Genomic DNA, 15,758 nt, shown 5'->3' with positions numbered 1-15,758 from the left:
AGACAATTTCTGGTGTTTGTTGCGTAGTCAGCTAAAACTTCAAATACATCGTAATGCACGTTTTACAACTCACCAAGCAGGATTTGAACTGGGGCACATATTACTTATTAACCTAAGTGAATTAATGTTTCGCCTAACATGACAACTGTAACTGTTTTCAAAGGTCTGTGGTTAGGTGATTATTTTGTGACTAAAACTGGCTTCCCCTGGGCCATTTCTAACCATTTAATAATAATAATAATAATCATAACCATCATAATCATAAAAATAAGGCTGTCAAGGTACCAGGTGTCTCCCCATACCATGCCACTCTATTCAAGTTATGTCTAAGCTGCTTGCTTATATTTTATATATCAGGCATCACCATCTGACCCCTTCCAGAATTTGTATATTGAGAAAACATGAAGTCACCTGACCACACCACAGAGCAGCAGGAGTCAGCTGGTTTTGTGTGCGTGTGTGTGCGCCTTGGCTCCATTCTCTTCTGTTTATTTGTGTATGATATTCATGGCTGTAGTTGTTACCATTTTGTCCACACCAAGCTACTTCAGACTAGTTTTCGAGACACATACTCGCATACCTATTCACAGAGCACATGGGATTAAGGGGGTGTTTTAAATCTGTTTACCAGTAGTTAGGACAGATGCCAACAGGATATATCTTGTAGGATTTCACCCAGGCTATCCTTCTTTTCTTTGTATAGATCCTGTAAAGGATAAATAAAGGAACTTAATGGTTCTGATGTCCACACATATCACTTACAGTCCACATCCTATAGCCACATGAATTAAAGCAGATACATACACTTTGTTGTTGTTGTTGTTGCTGTTACAATGCAGTGTTCAAAAAGGCTGGTATGGAAATTAGGATGAATTTCTTGCCTAGCAATAATCGTGCCATAATCAACGCATCAATCATTTAAACCAGTTTCCCACTTCTTTCAGGTAAAAGCGCACACAAGGGGTTAAACAGCACAGGGTGTGCGAGAATGCAAAGTTTTGATCCCAGGTCACATGACGCCTCATTAACAGACCATGCAAACCACAGCACAACAGGCCCTGGTGCCTTTAATATTCAAATCGGCCTGTCGGACGCAGACGTGGGAGCCTGTAGCCATTGGGAAGCGATAACTTTATTCCTGCCTGACATGGAAAAAAAACATCACTGACTGTATGAGTTGAGTTGTGCTGCCTAACTCCCCCGGCATGTTTTTACCTTCTGGAAAATAAGCTCCTTGATTGCAAAATAAATGAAAACGGACGCGATTGCTGAAACAGTTGGCACATCTCGGGCCGGCGGCTGACACACCTTTGCCACAGCGCAGGTACGAGCGCTGCTGCCCGGCTGATCAAGGTCAGTGTGTTCGTACGGTTATTATATTCATACATGGTGTGGATGCCTTTGAGCTGATCTTCTTTGTGGGGTCTGTATAGGAGATGGATGGCCACTGCCCAATAGTTCTGCAGTACAGGTTGTTTATTTCGGTGCCAGTGATGACTTTAGTCAAACAAGTGTACAGACGTTCACGATTTGGTTTAAGAAGAGGGGAAAAATAAATGTGCAGCATCAGACGTATACTTTCTGTACAGGCTATACGTGGCACAATATAGTTTGTTAATAACCCTGACAAAGCGGGTGGTGGGGGTCAGCTTAGTGAATCAGTTTAAAACAAATATACGCTTTAAATAAAGTTGATCACATGAATATATGGGGGGAGAGGGTCCTTAGGGGGGGAAAAAAACAGGTTTGTGTGACTGGTTTGTTCTCTGTTTCCAGTGGCTGTACTGGTAACTCCACAGCGTTGACACATTGCTCTCTGCCCCACTGAGCATGCGCTTTGTGCAGCAGGTTGTTGCTTGCCCCTTGGGTACAGACAGTAACAACAACCTGTGGAGTCATAACTGTTATATTTTTAGACATTACTGTGTATCCTGAAGTATAGTTTTGCAGGTTATTTAGTAACCAAAGCCTTTACCTGCTCATCACAAGTTTCAACAGACTGCATGACTTATAATAGTCTGGAAGCACTAAAAGTAGTGACTCACACATTTGAGAAATGTCTCCTTGCCCTCACTGTTAATGGATAAACTGGTTTAATAGGCAAAAATCCTTATTCCTCTTTCTGAGGAACTCTCATGATCACATATCAAATCTGCAGCCACTTTGGCATCCATAGCATTTTAAAGAGTTTGTGTATGTATAACCTAAGGGAAGGTGTTCTCGTCTTCAGAGACGTCCATATTGTGCACCTTCAAGAAGAGGTGGTGCCAGAAATACAGGATTTAACTCCCTCACATATACAAGACTAATGCACCTGCTATTTTAAACCTTAAACAAACATGCATTACACGGTTGTATGCTTTAACATGTAAAATCCAGTGTGATTCCTTCATGTTAGCAAACACTTTCTCCTAGACATAAGTTATATGTAGGCCATACCAACATTGTTTTTAAGATCACTTGTAATGTAAAAATAAAAAAAGGCAGCTGTAAATCTTTTTTATATATTAATAGTGTACTTTCCCTCCTCTTATGGCTTAGCAGTTATTTTAAGCTTCTGCAGTAAAATACATGTTCTGTAGTAAGAAAACGCCCCTTTGGGCCGGATTAAATCAAAACTTGGACCCACCCCCTAATAGCAATCTACAGAACTGTACTCAGTTGCAGCTTCATTTTTAGTAAGATGCCACTTTCATCTAAACATAAATGTAACCGCTATGATGAACAGGTTTGTAGTTTTCTATTAGCAGGTGGCTCAAAGTTTTGATTTAATCCGGCCCTTTGTTTCATTCTTGATGGCAAGATTTAGTTGCCAAGGAGAGAGAGAGAGGATGCAACTGCTAACTACTAAAATCTAACAGCTTTGCCAAGTCTTAAAATTCAATGTTAACGAAGTAAACGTGTTAAATATTTGGCATATCCCGTATTCCTTATTGCTCACCCACTTTTTTTATTCGACTTGCCGTACTAGCAGAATGGTGATGTGGTAATTTGTGCGCAATGGTCTGGCAAGAGACCCAAAAATATTAAAAAGGGCTTTAAATATAATTCCAGAAATGCATATAATTTAAGAGTGCTGTGTGAATTAATAAATCCCTTGTATTTTTCTGACCAGGTGTAATTAAGTGATTAATGGTTTGCATTGCTGAAAAGTCCACCCTCAGTTGAGTACACTCTTGTTTATACACCATATATAATTTGCAGCATCAAACGTATAGCTAGATTGAGTGTTAGGTTATGTTTGGCGGATGGTTTTACATAAAACGGGTTTATCAATTGTAGTCAATATTATGAATGTGTAAAAACTATAAATAAACTAGCCTGGTTCCTTATTTGATTTCCCTAAAGACGTTGCAGCTATTTTACATTGTGCACTGTCATCCTACAATGCAAGTTTAATTAATTACTACCAGGTATGGGAAACAGCATCAGTTATGTCTCATTTCAGAATATTCTAAGTAGACGTAATACCAATTATGCATTAGAAAGAGACCCATTAAAAGTGAGTAGTCAGCTTGCAAGAAAACAAAACACAAAATGCCCAAATGAATCTGGCTAAAAGTCAGTGGTTACTTGGTCATCCAATCTTAAACTAATTTGGCCCTTTCTTTTTGCAATACACCAAATTGTGTGTAGTCTGACTTCATTAGATACAGGCTCTACATGCCGTTATCCATTTGAGTGTATGTGCTACTGAAAAATGTAAATAATGGGGCAATATTAGATGTCTGTCTGGAGTTACCCACAATAGAGTGATTGGTACCAGGCTGATATTGAGCATGTTCTGTCAAGTTACTCACAGCATTGTCTCTGTATACTAACCATTTAATATAGATCTTTTGTAGACTTGAATATGATGTATATGAATACGATTTTTCTTTCCTTAATCACATTTTACAGTGATATAACTCCAGCTGTAGTTATGTTGATCAAATAAAGACTTAAGATCGTATATGAAAAGGCAGTTGAGTTTTTTTTTTTTTAACCATAAGATATAGATAGATTATTTTGATTTATGTGGTAGTTTGAAACTAACACTGTAAATGTATTGTGTTTTAATCTAATCTAAACTGCTATAAGGAGTGTATGAAACATTCTGTGTTGTGGGTCGTTGGACTAAACCTTTTTTTTTCTGTTGTTAAAGAAAAAAAGGGGAAAAGCTAAGTAGTTCTGCTTGTATAGTAACTGTTTAACTTGCTTTGAAAAGGGCTGTCCTATAGTGAATCATTATAATGCCACCTTGTTGACTTTTTATGTGACGTACAGTCTCTTAGGAACAGAGTAAGTACAGTCATGCCTTATGCAAATATATCCGACATGTAGATGTGGACCAGTATAAAAGCAATCTTGTTTATACTCCAGTAAATCTGCGTTTACATCTTTTGTTTCATATTCTTTAATTGAATGTACAGCGTGCTCTCAGCTGAACCTCACAACAGTAAGGTGTTAATTAAATACACTTAAAGCTTGTTTTGTTGTTGTTGTTGTTGTTAAATATATCTGATTACCAGATGTGGATCTGTTCCTGTTTTTTTAAAGTTGGAACACCACAGTATCTGAGACTGGTCTACTAAACCAAAGCAGTGTGATCTCATTATTATGCCATTGAATAATCAGTTTGTGGTATTCAATGTAAAGTATATGGTTTATTTGGTAATAAATAGTGCCATGTCCTGTGTACTATTTCCATTCTATATACGTGTGTATTGCTTGACCAGCTTATGTGAGGAAAATGTAATTGAAAATAACTTGTGCTTGGTTAAAATGAACACTTAGAATTATGGGTGCCCAGATACATCGGTTGGCTATTGAATTGACACAGATAAAGGGAGAAATTACATGATTGGCTTTTTTGTAGCCAATAATGTGTACCGATACTTGTCAGGTCATCACGTACAGTGCTGTGAGAGATAAACCATGAGACAGTAATGTATTTTCTTGGAGTGTATTCACTGTACTATGCTGCATTTTAATCCACTGGCGCATCGTAATGTAATGTGGGCTATTTTCTAGTCAATAGTCAGTTGGATTGTATTGTATCTAGTTGGGGACTGCAGCTTAAATAAATTGACAAAAATAAATAATCCCTTCCTGGTTTCATGAGCTGCGAAAAGTATTTCCTGGGATATGTGGATTGCCTTGTGTCCTGGAAACCATTGATCGCGGACATGTGCAAAACCAAAATGGGTGTCTCTCCAAAGAATGGAAGAGGATCGATTCTGTCAATGTGGAGTAGTGCTGCCAGCAATTACGTTCCAATCATCTATGTAAGCTTTCCCAGCTCCGCTTACAAATTTGTATGTAAGCTCACTCAAATTTGTATGTGGCACCTTTTGACAGTCTGAGCGGCCGGTTGAGTTTCCAATGAAGTGGGGGGTCAGGGACTCTGGTGCTCAACCCTAAAACCTCTACCGATCAGAAGTAGAACCGCACTGTAATTGAGAGGATGTTCTGAATCCTCAAAATGCGATTCCGACATCTGGATGTAAGCTCTCCATAAGATATTCCACTTGGAAGAGAGATAACAGGGTTGGATGGGAGCATATGCTGAACATGAGTCCCCAGCAGTGTCGGGTGCAGAAGCCTTAAGCACTCCTGAATAAATAAATTTGGAATAATATATTCACTCACTTCATCAACACTGTGCAGGCAATCCCGCTGAAGCATTCTGTGGAGGACTAGTCGGTTTCACGAATGAAACTACACATTCATGGGTATCTGGTGAGCTCTGTATTAAGCCAAGACCAACTTCAGGACATTCAACTCCACCTCATCACTGTTCATACCAATTTGCACCTTGTCAAGGGGAATCCTGTGACACTGTAGATTTGCACTAAATGTGTAGTTATCCGGTTTAAGTTAGTGAAAGATTGTGCCAGAATCTGAGTACTATTCTTCCAAAGTTGAAAAGGTGAGCAGGTGTTTTCCTATACCTTTTATGCACTGAAATACGCATACAATATTGTTTCAAACATCAGGCTTGATCTGTGTTTTCAGGCATGTGTTTTCATTGTCGGTCACAAAGTGTCTCAAAGTCACTGCAGTGTTCAAGTTCAAATATTTCAATATTTCATTCACAGCAAAAATAAAGATAAAATTAGAAATCGTATGTAAAACACTGAATGGCTGGTGGATATGTTGCACAAAGTGGGTGTGGGGTCAGATGAATGTTTAAGTAGTTGAAGGAGAGGGATTTTGTTTAAATACAATAAAGGAAGATGTTATCTAGGCCTTCTGAGGTTTCTATCAAAGTAAGCTGCCATCTTTCCACTGTGCCACAATCCCAATCTAAATCCAGAGCAGGAAGTTTCTTTTTTCTTTTTTTTCTAGTGTTCGGGGAAACCCTGATCCATGGAACAGGAAAGACTGAAACATTACCTTATGTCAATATTAGTGATGATGACAAAGCAGTATGTGTATTACAACCAGCTGTATTGTGTCGGGTCTATTTGCTAAAATGTTAATCCTAATATGTGGAAGATGTAGATCCATTTGCTGCTGAGATCATGCAAAGATGTGGCCCTGCGGGTGCAGAAAGACATTTCACAGCACGGCAATGTATGTAATTATGAGCTGTGAGAGAAAAACATCCAACTGGTTAAGGGCATGGGTAATGTTGTCACTTTTAGTGCCTTATAACAATTATAGGTGTACCATTAAACATCTTTGTAGCTCTTATGATGATTACGTAATCGGGTGCTTGTTGATCTTGAATGGGTGAAGATCTCTGTGCAAAAATACCTGACTGTGTGAAAACAGATGTTTACAGTGGCCTTGGCATAAACACATCCATTTGAATAATTGTCTGAATTATTTTCTAGGCCTCGTAAAAAGAAATGCCATACCTCAGTTACTTCTCTGTTGCTTTCTTGCCTAAAGCTGAGTGTAATAAAGGATTTATATATGGTTTATGTTGGATTCGTTCATTAAAATATTGATAAACGGATACAGTTTCAGGTTATGTGTTTGATGTTTAATTTAATTTATATGGGTACATGTGTGTTAATTAAAATCAGTACTTATGTCTCAATTCTATCCTTTCAGAGAATTGTTGATTATTTCAGTTAAAACAGCAGGATACATTTGACTACCAAAGCATATAGCTCAAGAGTGGCAGTCAAAGGTTTATATCTCCCCGTGAGTGTAAGCGTTTTATTGATGCATGAAACCAAGTTTAATATGATTTGTTTTCTTTTAGTGGCAACATATTACTAATCACGATTATATACATTAAGGCAACAGTCCTTTTTAATGTCTTATTCAAGAATGTATTTGTCCTGATACTAACCAGTCCAATCCTTCACTCTCTCCAGTTTGAATACGTAACTGGCCAGATGGGGTGCAGATGCTGTCGGATGATAAAAAGGTGAGAAAAGACGATGTAAACCTATAATATAACCCTGATTTGCAGTTTTGTTTGCAAAAGTACAGTTTTCACCCTAATCATTTTACACTTACAACTGCAAATTTCCTTACTTTTTACATATCAAGGTGTACTGTTGTGCATATGAATTGTACACTAACTTTAATAAACAACCAGGGAACCTAGGTAAATACTCATATACCACTATAGCAGGGTGGCAGTTATATCAGTTGTTTGCATGTGAATACTTCTCTAAATGTTAAATGCACAGCAATTATAATGAAGGGGATTCAAATAAACTGTAAAGAATCTAGTCAAGCAGTTTCTTTTTTGGGGGGTATATTTTAAGGCATTTGTATTGTTTCCTAGACTCTTACCTGTAATGTGTTTTTCCTTGCTCTGCGGTCTGCTGGGACCTCTGTTTATCAGTGTCACATGATGTGGCATTAGAATTGCAGGCCTGCTATAAACAGAGTGCTTGTGGAGCTATTATGCCTGTTTGAGTCAGTTTAACACAGCTGACTTAAGACATGAAATGTGAAAAAAGAATTAGTGGATGATGGGTTTGCACTGCTTACCATTTGAAATATGATTCCAGTTCTTTTTAATATAGGCGTTCAAGAAAAGATGGTGCTGATGTATTATTTCTGACGAGCTTCTTTGCAGGATAGCAATCTTCTGTTTTAAAGTGGTGTTGAATTAATGCACTAAGCATTTATCTTCCGGCTTCCCTGATCTCTGTTTGCCGTTACCAAGGTCAGGCAGCTGCATGGTAAAAATGTTGTTTTTCAAACCTAGATGTTTTATTTACTGATAATCCTTTAAACCAGTCTAAACAAATTGTATGTTTTTGAAGGTTTGTAACATTTATCTGGCCAAGAAGCATCATGTGCACAAAATAAGAAATGTATGTATCTGCAATTGGATATCGGACTTCTGATGAACTACTGTCAGTGTGAATTAGTCATGTTTCCAGTGCTTTTTCTAGAACATCTCTTGCTCTGTCCGCTTGGAAAAAGGTTGCGGTGCCTAGGGCTTGAACTCCAGCAGACTGAATAAAAGATTGTTGGAGAAGTTCTGAGGCTGCTGCATTTACAGACACCTGTCATCCAGATTGTGCATTCAAACTGTCATTGTATATTATATATATATATATATATATATATATATATATATATATATATATATATATATATATATATATATATATATATATATATATATATAATTGTGTATTATTTATTTATTTTTGTTTTGTGATCATACTGGATAGTGCAAAAACAAAATGAATCCATCAATGATTGAGATCACTGAGCAGAGTAAACTTATGAATACATTTTTCTTTAGTTTTGGAAAAAAATATATTTTCTTTTCTTTCTCTGTAGTGGTAAATCCAATGAGATGTAAACTACCTTATAAGAGTTCTAGAAACTGAATGATGACAAAACATTTCCTCCCAAGTTTTAAAAATAAGCGTAGACATTAGGAAGCATTGATTTGAGTTAATGTGTGGATTGCACAAACAAATGGATTTTCCTTTCTTTTCCAGCTACATATACGACCCGTCTGTTCCAGTCGATGTCCATGGCCGTAGAAGAGATGTACACAACTCTCTTCACAGACGGAAGCCACCTGAATCCGACAACCACCGGAAAGCGCAAACCTTTAACAATCCAGACCACAGTAACAAGAGGGCAGTGACGGGGAAACCAGGAGTTGGAAATCTAGAAGATGAGAACAATCAAAAAAATCGTGTCCACGTATTTTCTATAGATCAACCACGAGGATTGGGGGATGGAAAGTGCCATGTCAGAAGTTCTGCAGGTGATGATAAGCTCTATATCTTGGAGACCGAGCGAGCTCAAGAAAACTGTGGTAGTCCAAACAATAGAGAGCCCAGCCACTGCTCTTCCTATGCTTTGGATATTTCTGCTTTGGATACTTACATAGTCCAGCCATCACAAAACCATCATTTTGAAGATCTTTTGATTCAAAACGAGCCTGCAGCATTGAGAACCATTTCACCGGCAGCTGCGAATGGAAATCTCCAGGACACACTACAGCCTCCTGTGTGCAATCAGCAGCCAGAAGCAAACAGCCCCCTACCAGACACGCCTGATGTTTCAGGAAATTGCTCTTCAGATGATGATGTAATAGATGCCAAAAGTGATACTTCAGACAGTTCTGAAGAGGTTAATTCAAGCACAGCAAGCCTCTCTTCTGCAGACACCAAGGTTAGCTGGACGAAAATGAATGGCAGAGTGCCAGATGCATCAATTGCAGCGCACACAGACTCTGAGGAAGAGGAAACATTTCCAGATGGCTGCGATAGCATTACAGACTCGGAGGTGGCGGAGGCACTTGCAGCTCTGGAAGCCGCAACAGCCGGAGAGGACTACGAGTAGCAATTTACTCTCCACTGCTGGAGGTGTCCACATCAGAGGAAGACAATTTCCTTTTCGTGCCACATAAATACATATTTATATATTTTTATCTTGAATGTTGTTAATGGAATGTGTGCAGTTGTTGTATGATGTCAGGCCTGACTGGGCTTTTAAGTTAGAAAATCAGCTGCTCAAATTCAAGTTCATGAACCGTTATAAAGACAGTTCTTCACATTCCAAAATCTAGTATGTTCCCAAAACAATTACAAATGGATACATATTCTAATTAAATATTTATCAAGAGAAGCATTTGCACCAAAAGGAGTCCCCTCCCTGAAGAGCAATTAGTGTGTTTTGGGCAGTATACTGTGAAACGTCACTGTCGAGTTGAATGGTGTTTATATTCCTATCGATGTATTATTTATATATTTGATAATATGCATCTTCCTGTACATACATTGTCACTGTTACAGTTATGAGTTCAGCAGTCTGTCGGCGCAGCACAGGCTGTGTCAAGAAGTGGATTCAGAAAATGAAAATATATAGTGTTATGTGGATGGTTTAGTACCTTATGCATTTAATCTAAATAGTGCAAGAATAGTTCACAGTGCAGCCCCAATAAATGTAATCGCTTTTAAAACATGTTTCTTATCTAGACAAAGCCCTTGGATTAAATACTAAAAAGATTAAGTCCAAGAAATGCTGTAAAAATGAACTTTTCTGACATTTTGGGCTCTGTGGGTGAGACGGGGACATGTTTTATTGTACCACATGTAGCTGATTTATTTTTTCCACCCTACTGAAACAAGTGGCAAGATCAAATGAAAACCAGAATCCCAAAAGTACAAATCTGCAGACTATTGCAGTTTAATTAATTGTTAGAAGCCAATCTGTACTATTTATAAATCAAAATGTGATATCACTTAATGTAACGTAATGTGCGATTCACAGGTGGGTCAAAGTTTTTTTGGTCTAACCTCAATTTTACTTATGTAAATGTTTTTTTTCTTATTATTGACCAGTTATTATATATATATATATATTTGGAGACATTTCTTCTGTGACATTTTCCTAAAAGATTTCAATTTTTTCCAGTTAATTGTCACTGTTTATATACATCAAAAGTAAGATCGCCACTGTCCTCTCCATCAACAGCCATATTTTAAATCCAGTCAAAAGATGTGTTGGAGGGAAAACGTGAGCACAATGATATTGCCAGTGTAAGAAAGACTTCTATTGCTGCCAAATAATATAAAGGGAGAGAAGAGACTACCTTGAAGAACTATGATTTGTGTATGCTGTTTTTTTATGGCATTTTTTTTTTACCTCCCGAATTGCTAGCAGTTGTTATAGCAACCTCTCCATTAAGGAACAGAAAATAGATACGGGTATGATTTCAGTACATTTAATGGTCAGATTGACTTATGATCTGCTTTTTTACTCTGGATACACGCCAAAAGCAGATATGTTCTATTAGGGGCTTTTCTTGTTAACAGTTGACCCTGTGCATTAAAAGTTTATGTGCATTCTCCCAAATTGTAAGGTATTCAGAGATGTGAAACAAACCCACCATTGAGCTTCTGTACGGATTTGTAGATTGCTCTGTGCTTCACAACCAGCACGGATGGAAGAAAGCTGTTGAAATGCTTATTAATTACCAGTGTAACATAATTTTTTTAAGTGATTGAATGAAAAAATATCATCTCAGTAGTTGTATCTTCCTGAAAAATAGTTCTCCTTGAAATTATGCAAAGAATGTATTTTTCTACAGTACTTTAACTATTTTAATATTGCACACAATACATATTTTTAAAAGTATAACAACTTTGTCTGAAATGTATGCAAGTGATTCCTAAACCTGTAAAATAAAATCCTTAATATATTGTGCTTTCTTAGTCTTTTTTTTATGTTGATTAATCTATAAAATACATTTTGTTAGCAGTTTAGTATACAATGACAGTCACGTGGACTTTGTCAAATCAACAGAAGTGTAATAACCATAACCGTGCCAATCAGCTCCCAGATCTTGCAATGAAATGGGAATCATACCGTTACTGCAATTGAACAAACATTTGAAACAAGGAACATGTATTACAGTTTTTTGCCGATTGCTTACACACTGAAAGTGAATGCTTAGACAAAAGCATCAAAACCTTAACTTTTGTAACCATGCCTTAAACAAATGCACCAAAAGTACAAACACATTTTCTGCTTTGCACTTTGTTTGCAATTCTGCAACACACTTGCAAAACACTGCACACTGTTTCTTACATTAGACACTTCGATCAAGAATGAAATCTCTTGCAATCATTGGGAAAACACTTCTATTCAAATTGCAAAACATACCTGAAATTGGCAACACCCACACACACAGGAAAACACTTATACAGTAATTGAACACCAATTAGTCTGAGCCTTAGCACTACAAATAGACCTCAGGTAAGCTCACCTCTTCTGTGAGAACTTTGCAAACATGGAGGCAGTGAGAGAGAGAGAGAGAGAGAGAGAGAGAGAGAGAGAGAGAGAGAGAGAGAGAGAGAGAGAGAGAGAGAGGACGAGGACGAGGACGAGGACGAGGACGAGAAGAACAAAGAAGGGGACCAGGCAATAGACCGAGACATATTTCTGATGACATTAGGGCCACTTTGGTGGACCATGTCATAAATCATGGCCTGATGATGAGGGAGGCTGGGCAGAGAGTCCAGCCCAACCTGAGTCACTACACGGTAGCATCCATAATACGGACATTTAGACAGGAGAACAGGCATGTCTTCAACTTTCTACACTAGACTGTACCTGTGTAACTGTTGCACATCATTCTGCATCACAGTACAACACAATGTAGTCCTACCATATTAGGTCTATGCTCCTCAGTGAAGAAAAACATAGGTCTAGTGGTATGATGTATATGTAATACAGTTTTGATGTTACTGTGAACAGTATGAGAGTACAGTTTTTAAAAAGAACCCAACCAATGACATCATATTCTTGCATTTTCTACAGAACTGCCAGACGACCTGCTGAGGGTGGAAGGCAACGTCTGCTCACCCATGAACAGGAACTGGGCCCTTGTCAATCTAGTGTTGGCAAACACCATCCGCCTACATCAACTACGAGAGCAAACCATCGCAGATCACACAACACTCCATAATATCAGCCGTGTCAGTATGTCCACACTCTGCCGCATCTTGCGTCAACACCCACCTACGATGACACAGCTGTACAGGGTTCCATTGAGAGGAACAGCGTCCGAGTCAAAGACCCTCACTATGACTATGTGCAAGTAAGTGTCACTGTACTATACTGTGATACAGTAATGGCTGCAGATTGTGTCCTATTGGCACTGCATAGATACATTCAGACAAAGCAGTATGTGACCTAGGCAGGGGGTTTGCCTGTTGCTTGTAGTTTTGACTGAATGTGTCCCCCATCCCCCACCCCCATCCTTGTGTGAAAATGTAGACATTGTAGTCCTGTGTTTTGAGTTACACCATATTCACGGTACAGTTCATGCATTTTCTGTTACACAGAGTCCTGGACTTTGATGCAGCTGCACAGCCTCATGAGTTCATTTTCATTGATGAAGCTGGATTCAATCTAGTTAAAACCAGGCGTCGGGGCCGAAATGTTATCGGACAAAGAGCCGCTGTGAATGTCCCTGGGCAGCGCGGGGGAAATATCACCTTGTGTGGCACCATTAGTCTGCAAGGCGCTCTTCCTCACCATGCCACCCTAGGTCCCTACAATACTGCACACAATCACATTTCTGGATGCTCTACATAATGCAGCTGTGCAGGACGGACCAGAGCAGCCCAGGTTTGTTGTCATCTGGGATAATGTTAGTTTCCACTGGGCTGCTCTGGTCAGGGACTGGTTCGCCAACCACAATAACTTCACAGTTGTAAACTTGCCCCCTTACTCCCCATTTCTCAATCCGATTGAGGAATTATTTTCGGCTTGGCATTGGAAAGTGTATGACCGCCAACAACATGCCCGTCTGCCTCTTCTGCAAGCGATGGAAGAGGCATGTGGAGACACTGAGGTGGGGTCCCTCCAGGGTTGGATACGGCACGCAAGGCGATATTTTCCCCGCTGCCTAGCCAGGGATGACATTGCTTGTGATGTGGATGAGGTGGATGATGTAGCCAGATCCATAAACCATCCACCTGATCCCTTACAATCCCTTACAATACAATTTTTTGTTTATCATTGCACTGTAATTTTACTGTAATTATTTTTGTTTCCGTGAGTTTACAGTAACGTTGTTGTTGTAAAAACCTGCAATGGCAAAAAAATAAGCTGTATATATTTTTTTCTGAAGCCTATTTCTATTTTTGTTGAAATGTGAGTAGATGTACTGTACTGGAACAATCTTTCACAGAATCCTGTATGAGAAAATTAAAAAGGTATACAAAGTACTAAAGACAGCAGTGTTTTGTATAAAGTACATCAGTGTGTTGTCGCTGCTTTGAAAGAGTGATTCATATGGTGCATGTGTGTATCATTTTGTTGTAAAAATGCCATTTTGAAAAAGGATTATTAGGTTTTGATTGCAGAGTTTCATTTTGACATAGAAGTGAGATCTCAAGTGTTGTGTCTTATTTGGCTTGTGTGTAGAGTTTTGACACAATGAGACAAATTCCGCAACAACTGTGTAAGCAATCGCAAAAAACTGTAATGTGGTCCTTCACAGCTACTCTATTGACATTTCCTTAGTACTGTTAATAGCTGAACATTAAATACATGACGACTGGAAGTATTGTAAAGTGAATGGTGATCACTCGGATACCCCATTCAATGAATGAGTCTGTCATACAAATAGATTTATAGTTGGTATTAGCATGTAATGACACACGCTACTCTTCCACTATTAAAATGCAATTTGAAAGCTATTGAATATTGTTCTTTGAGCTTGGTATCTAAACGCTTTGTAGGTGTAGCTTTTCCATAAATGAGAATTTCAGAAACAAAATAATTTCATAATCAATTCCTGAAGATTTATTTGAATGAGTTGGTTTTCTCCAATAATATAGGCATTTTCTTGGACCCTATTAAGCTGAACTAGCCAGTTAGTCAAACCTGAATAGTATTTTAGACCTGTCTTTGCACTAATAATATCTAGATTGCTGTACACAGTATATGGGCTCTGGACTCTGGCACACAGGATCGTGGGCACAATCCCGGGTGGGGCACTGCTGTTGTACCCTTGAGCAAGGTACTTCACCTAGATTGCTCCAGTAAATCCCCAGCTGTATAAATGGGTGAATGTAAAAAATAATGTCATATCCTGTAACAATTGTAAGTCACCCTGGATACGGGTGTCTGCTTAGAAATTGAGTAATAAGAGAATATGCTTTTGAAGGTCATATGCTGAGGAGGAGGAATTGCCATTGTATTAATGTCGATGGTCAGCTATGTTAATATGGGTGTTTTCCTTTCCTTATGAAGTTATGCAAACAAACTTTGCAATTAGTCTAACCAATGTATACTTTTAAAAGGCCAACAATGAGTAAATATTTGGAGAGAGCAACCTTTGCTGTGTGATGTCATTTATTGAATTATGGCGGTGATTGTTTATTTTTTATTTTACCTGTAAACCTTTCTTTTACAGTATATTCAGGGGTGATATGTTGCTTTTAAAAATATGACCAATTACAGTACATCTTCATGCATGCCTAAAAATAAATAAAATAAAAAGAAGCTCCACACATCAGATAATTCATCATACTGAAATAAACTTATACTTCTATAACTAAATATTTATATTAAGTAATTTGAAAATTAATATTCTGCATAGTAGATGTACAGCTTGTTAGCTGTGAAACGTTCCCCTCGTAACTCACATATGGGTGTCAAACACTTTGTGATGTCACACAAAGTGTGTATATGTAGTTAAGGGCTATTATTGTTGAGCCCTGTTCAATAAATTTGAACACCAGGAAACTACCTTGACACAGCAGTTGTCAAGAGCAAAATTACTGTCCATAATTAGAGATAACATGTCAACACAA

At 38.2% G+C, this 15,758-nt stretch overlaps 1 protein-coding gene across 1 annotated transcript; it reads left to right on the top strand.

Moving 5' to 3' along the window:
- Positions 1-1,032: 1,032 nt before the first annotated feature.
- On the top strand, positions 1,033-11,634 carry LOC136766482 (uncharacterized protein C4orf19 homolog). The gene is made up of 3 exons (XM_066719972.1): positions 1,033-1,353; positions 7,314-7,366; positions 8,913-11,634. Exons 2-3 carry the CDS (start codon positions 7,335-7,337, stop codon positions 9,766-9,768), a joined length of 888 nt encoding a protein of 295 aa, XP_066576069.1. The 5' UTR covers positions 1,033-1,353; positions 7,314-7,334; the 3' UTR covers positions 9,769-11,634.
- Positions 11,635-15,758: the final 4,124 nt, after the last annotated feature.

The sequence above is a fragment of the Amia ocellicauda genome, chromosome 13 (assembly GCF_036373705.1).
Source record: "Amia ocellicauda isolate fAmiCal2 chromosome 13, fAmiCal2.hap1, whole genome shotgun sequence".
Lineage (NCBI taxonomy): Eukaryota > Metazoa > Chordata > Actinopteri > Amiiformes > Amiidae > Amia > Amia ocellicauda.
Note: the sequence above shows the minus strand (reverse complement) of the source record. Positions and strands in the feature narration are given on the sequence as shown.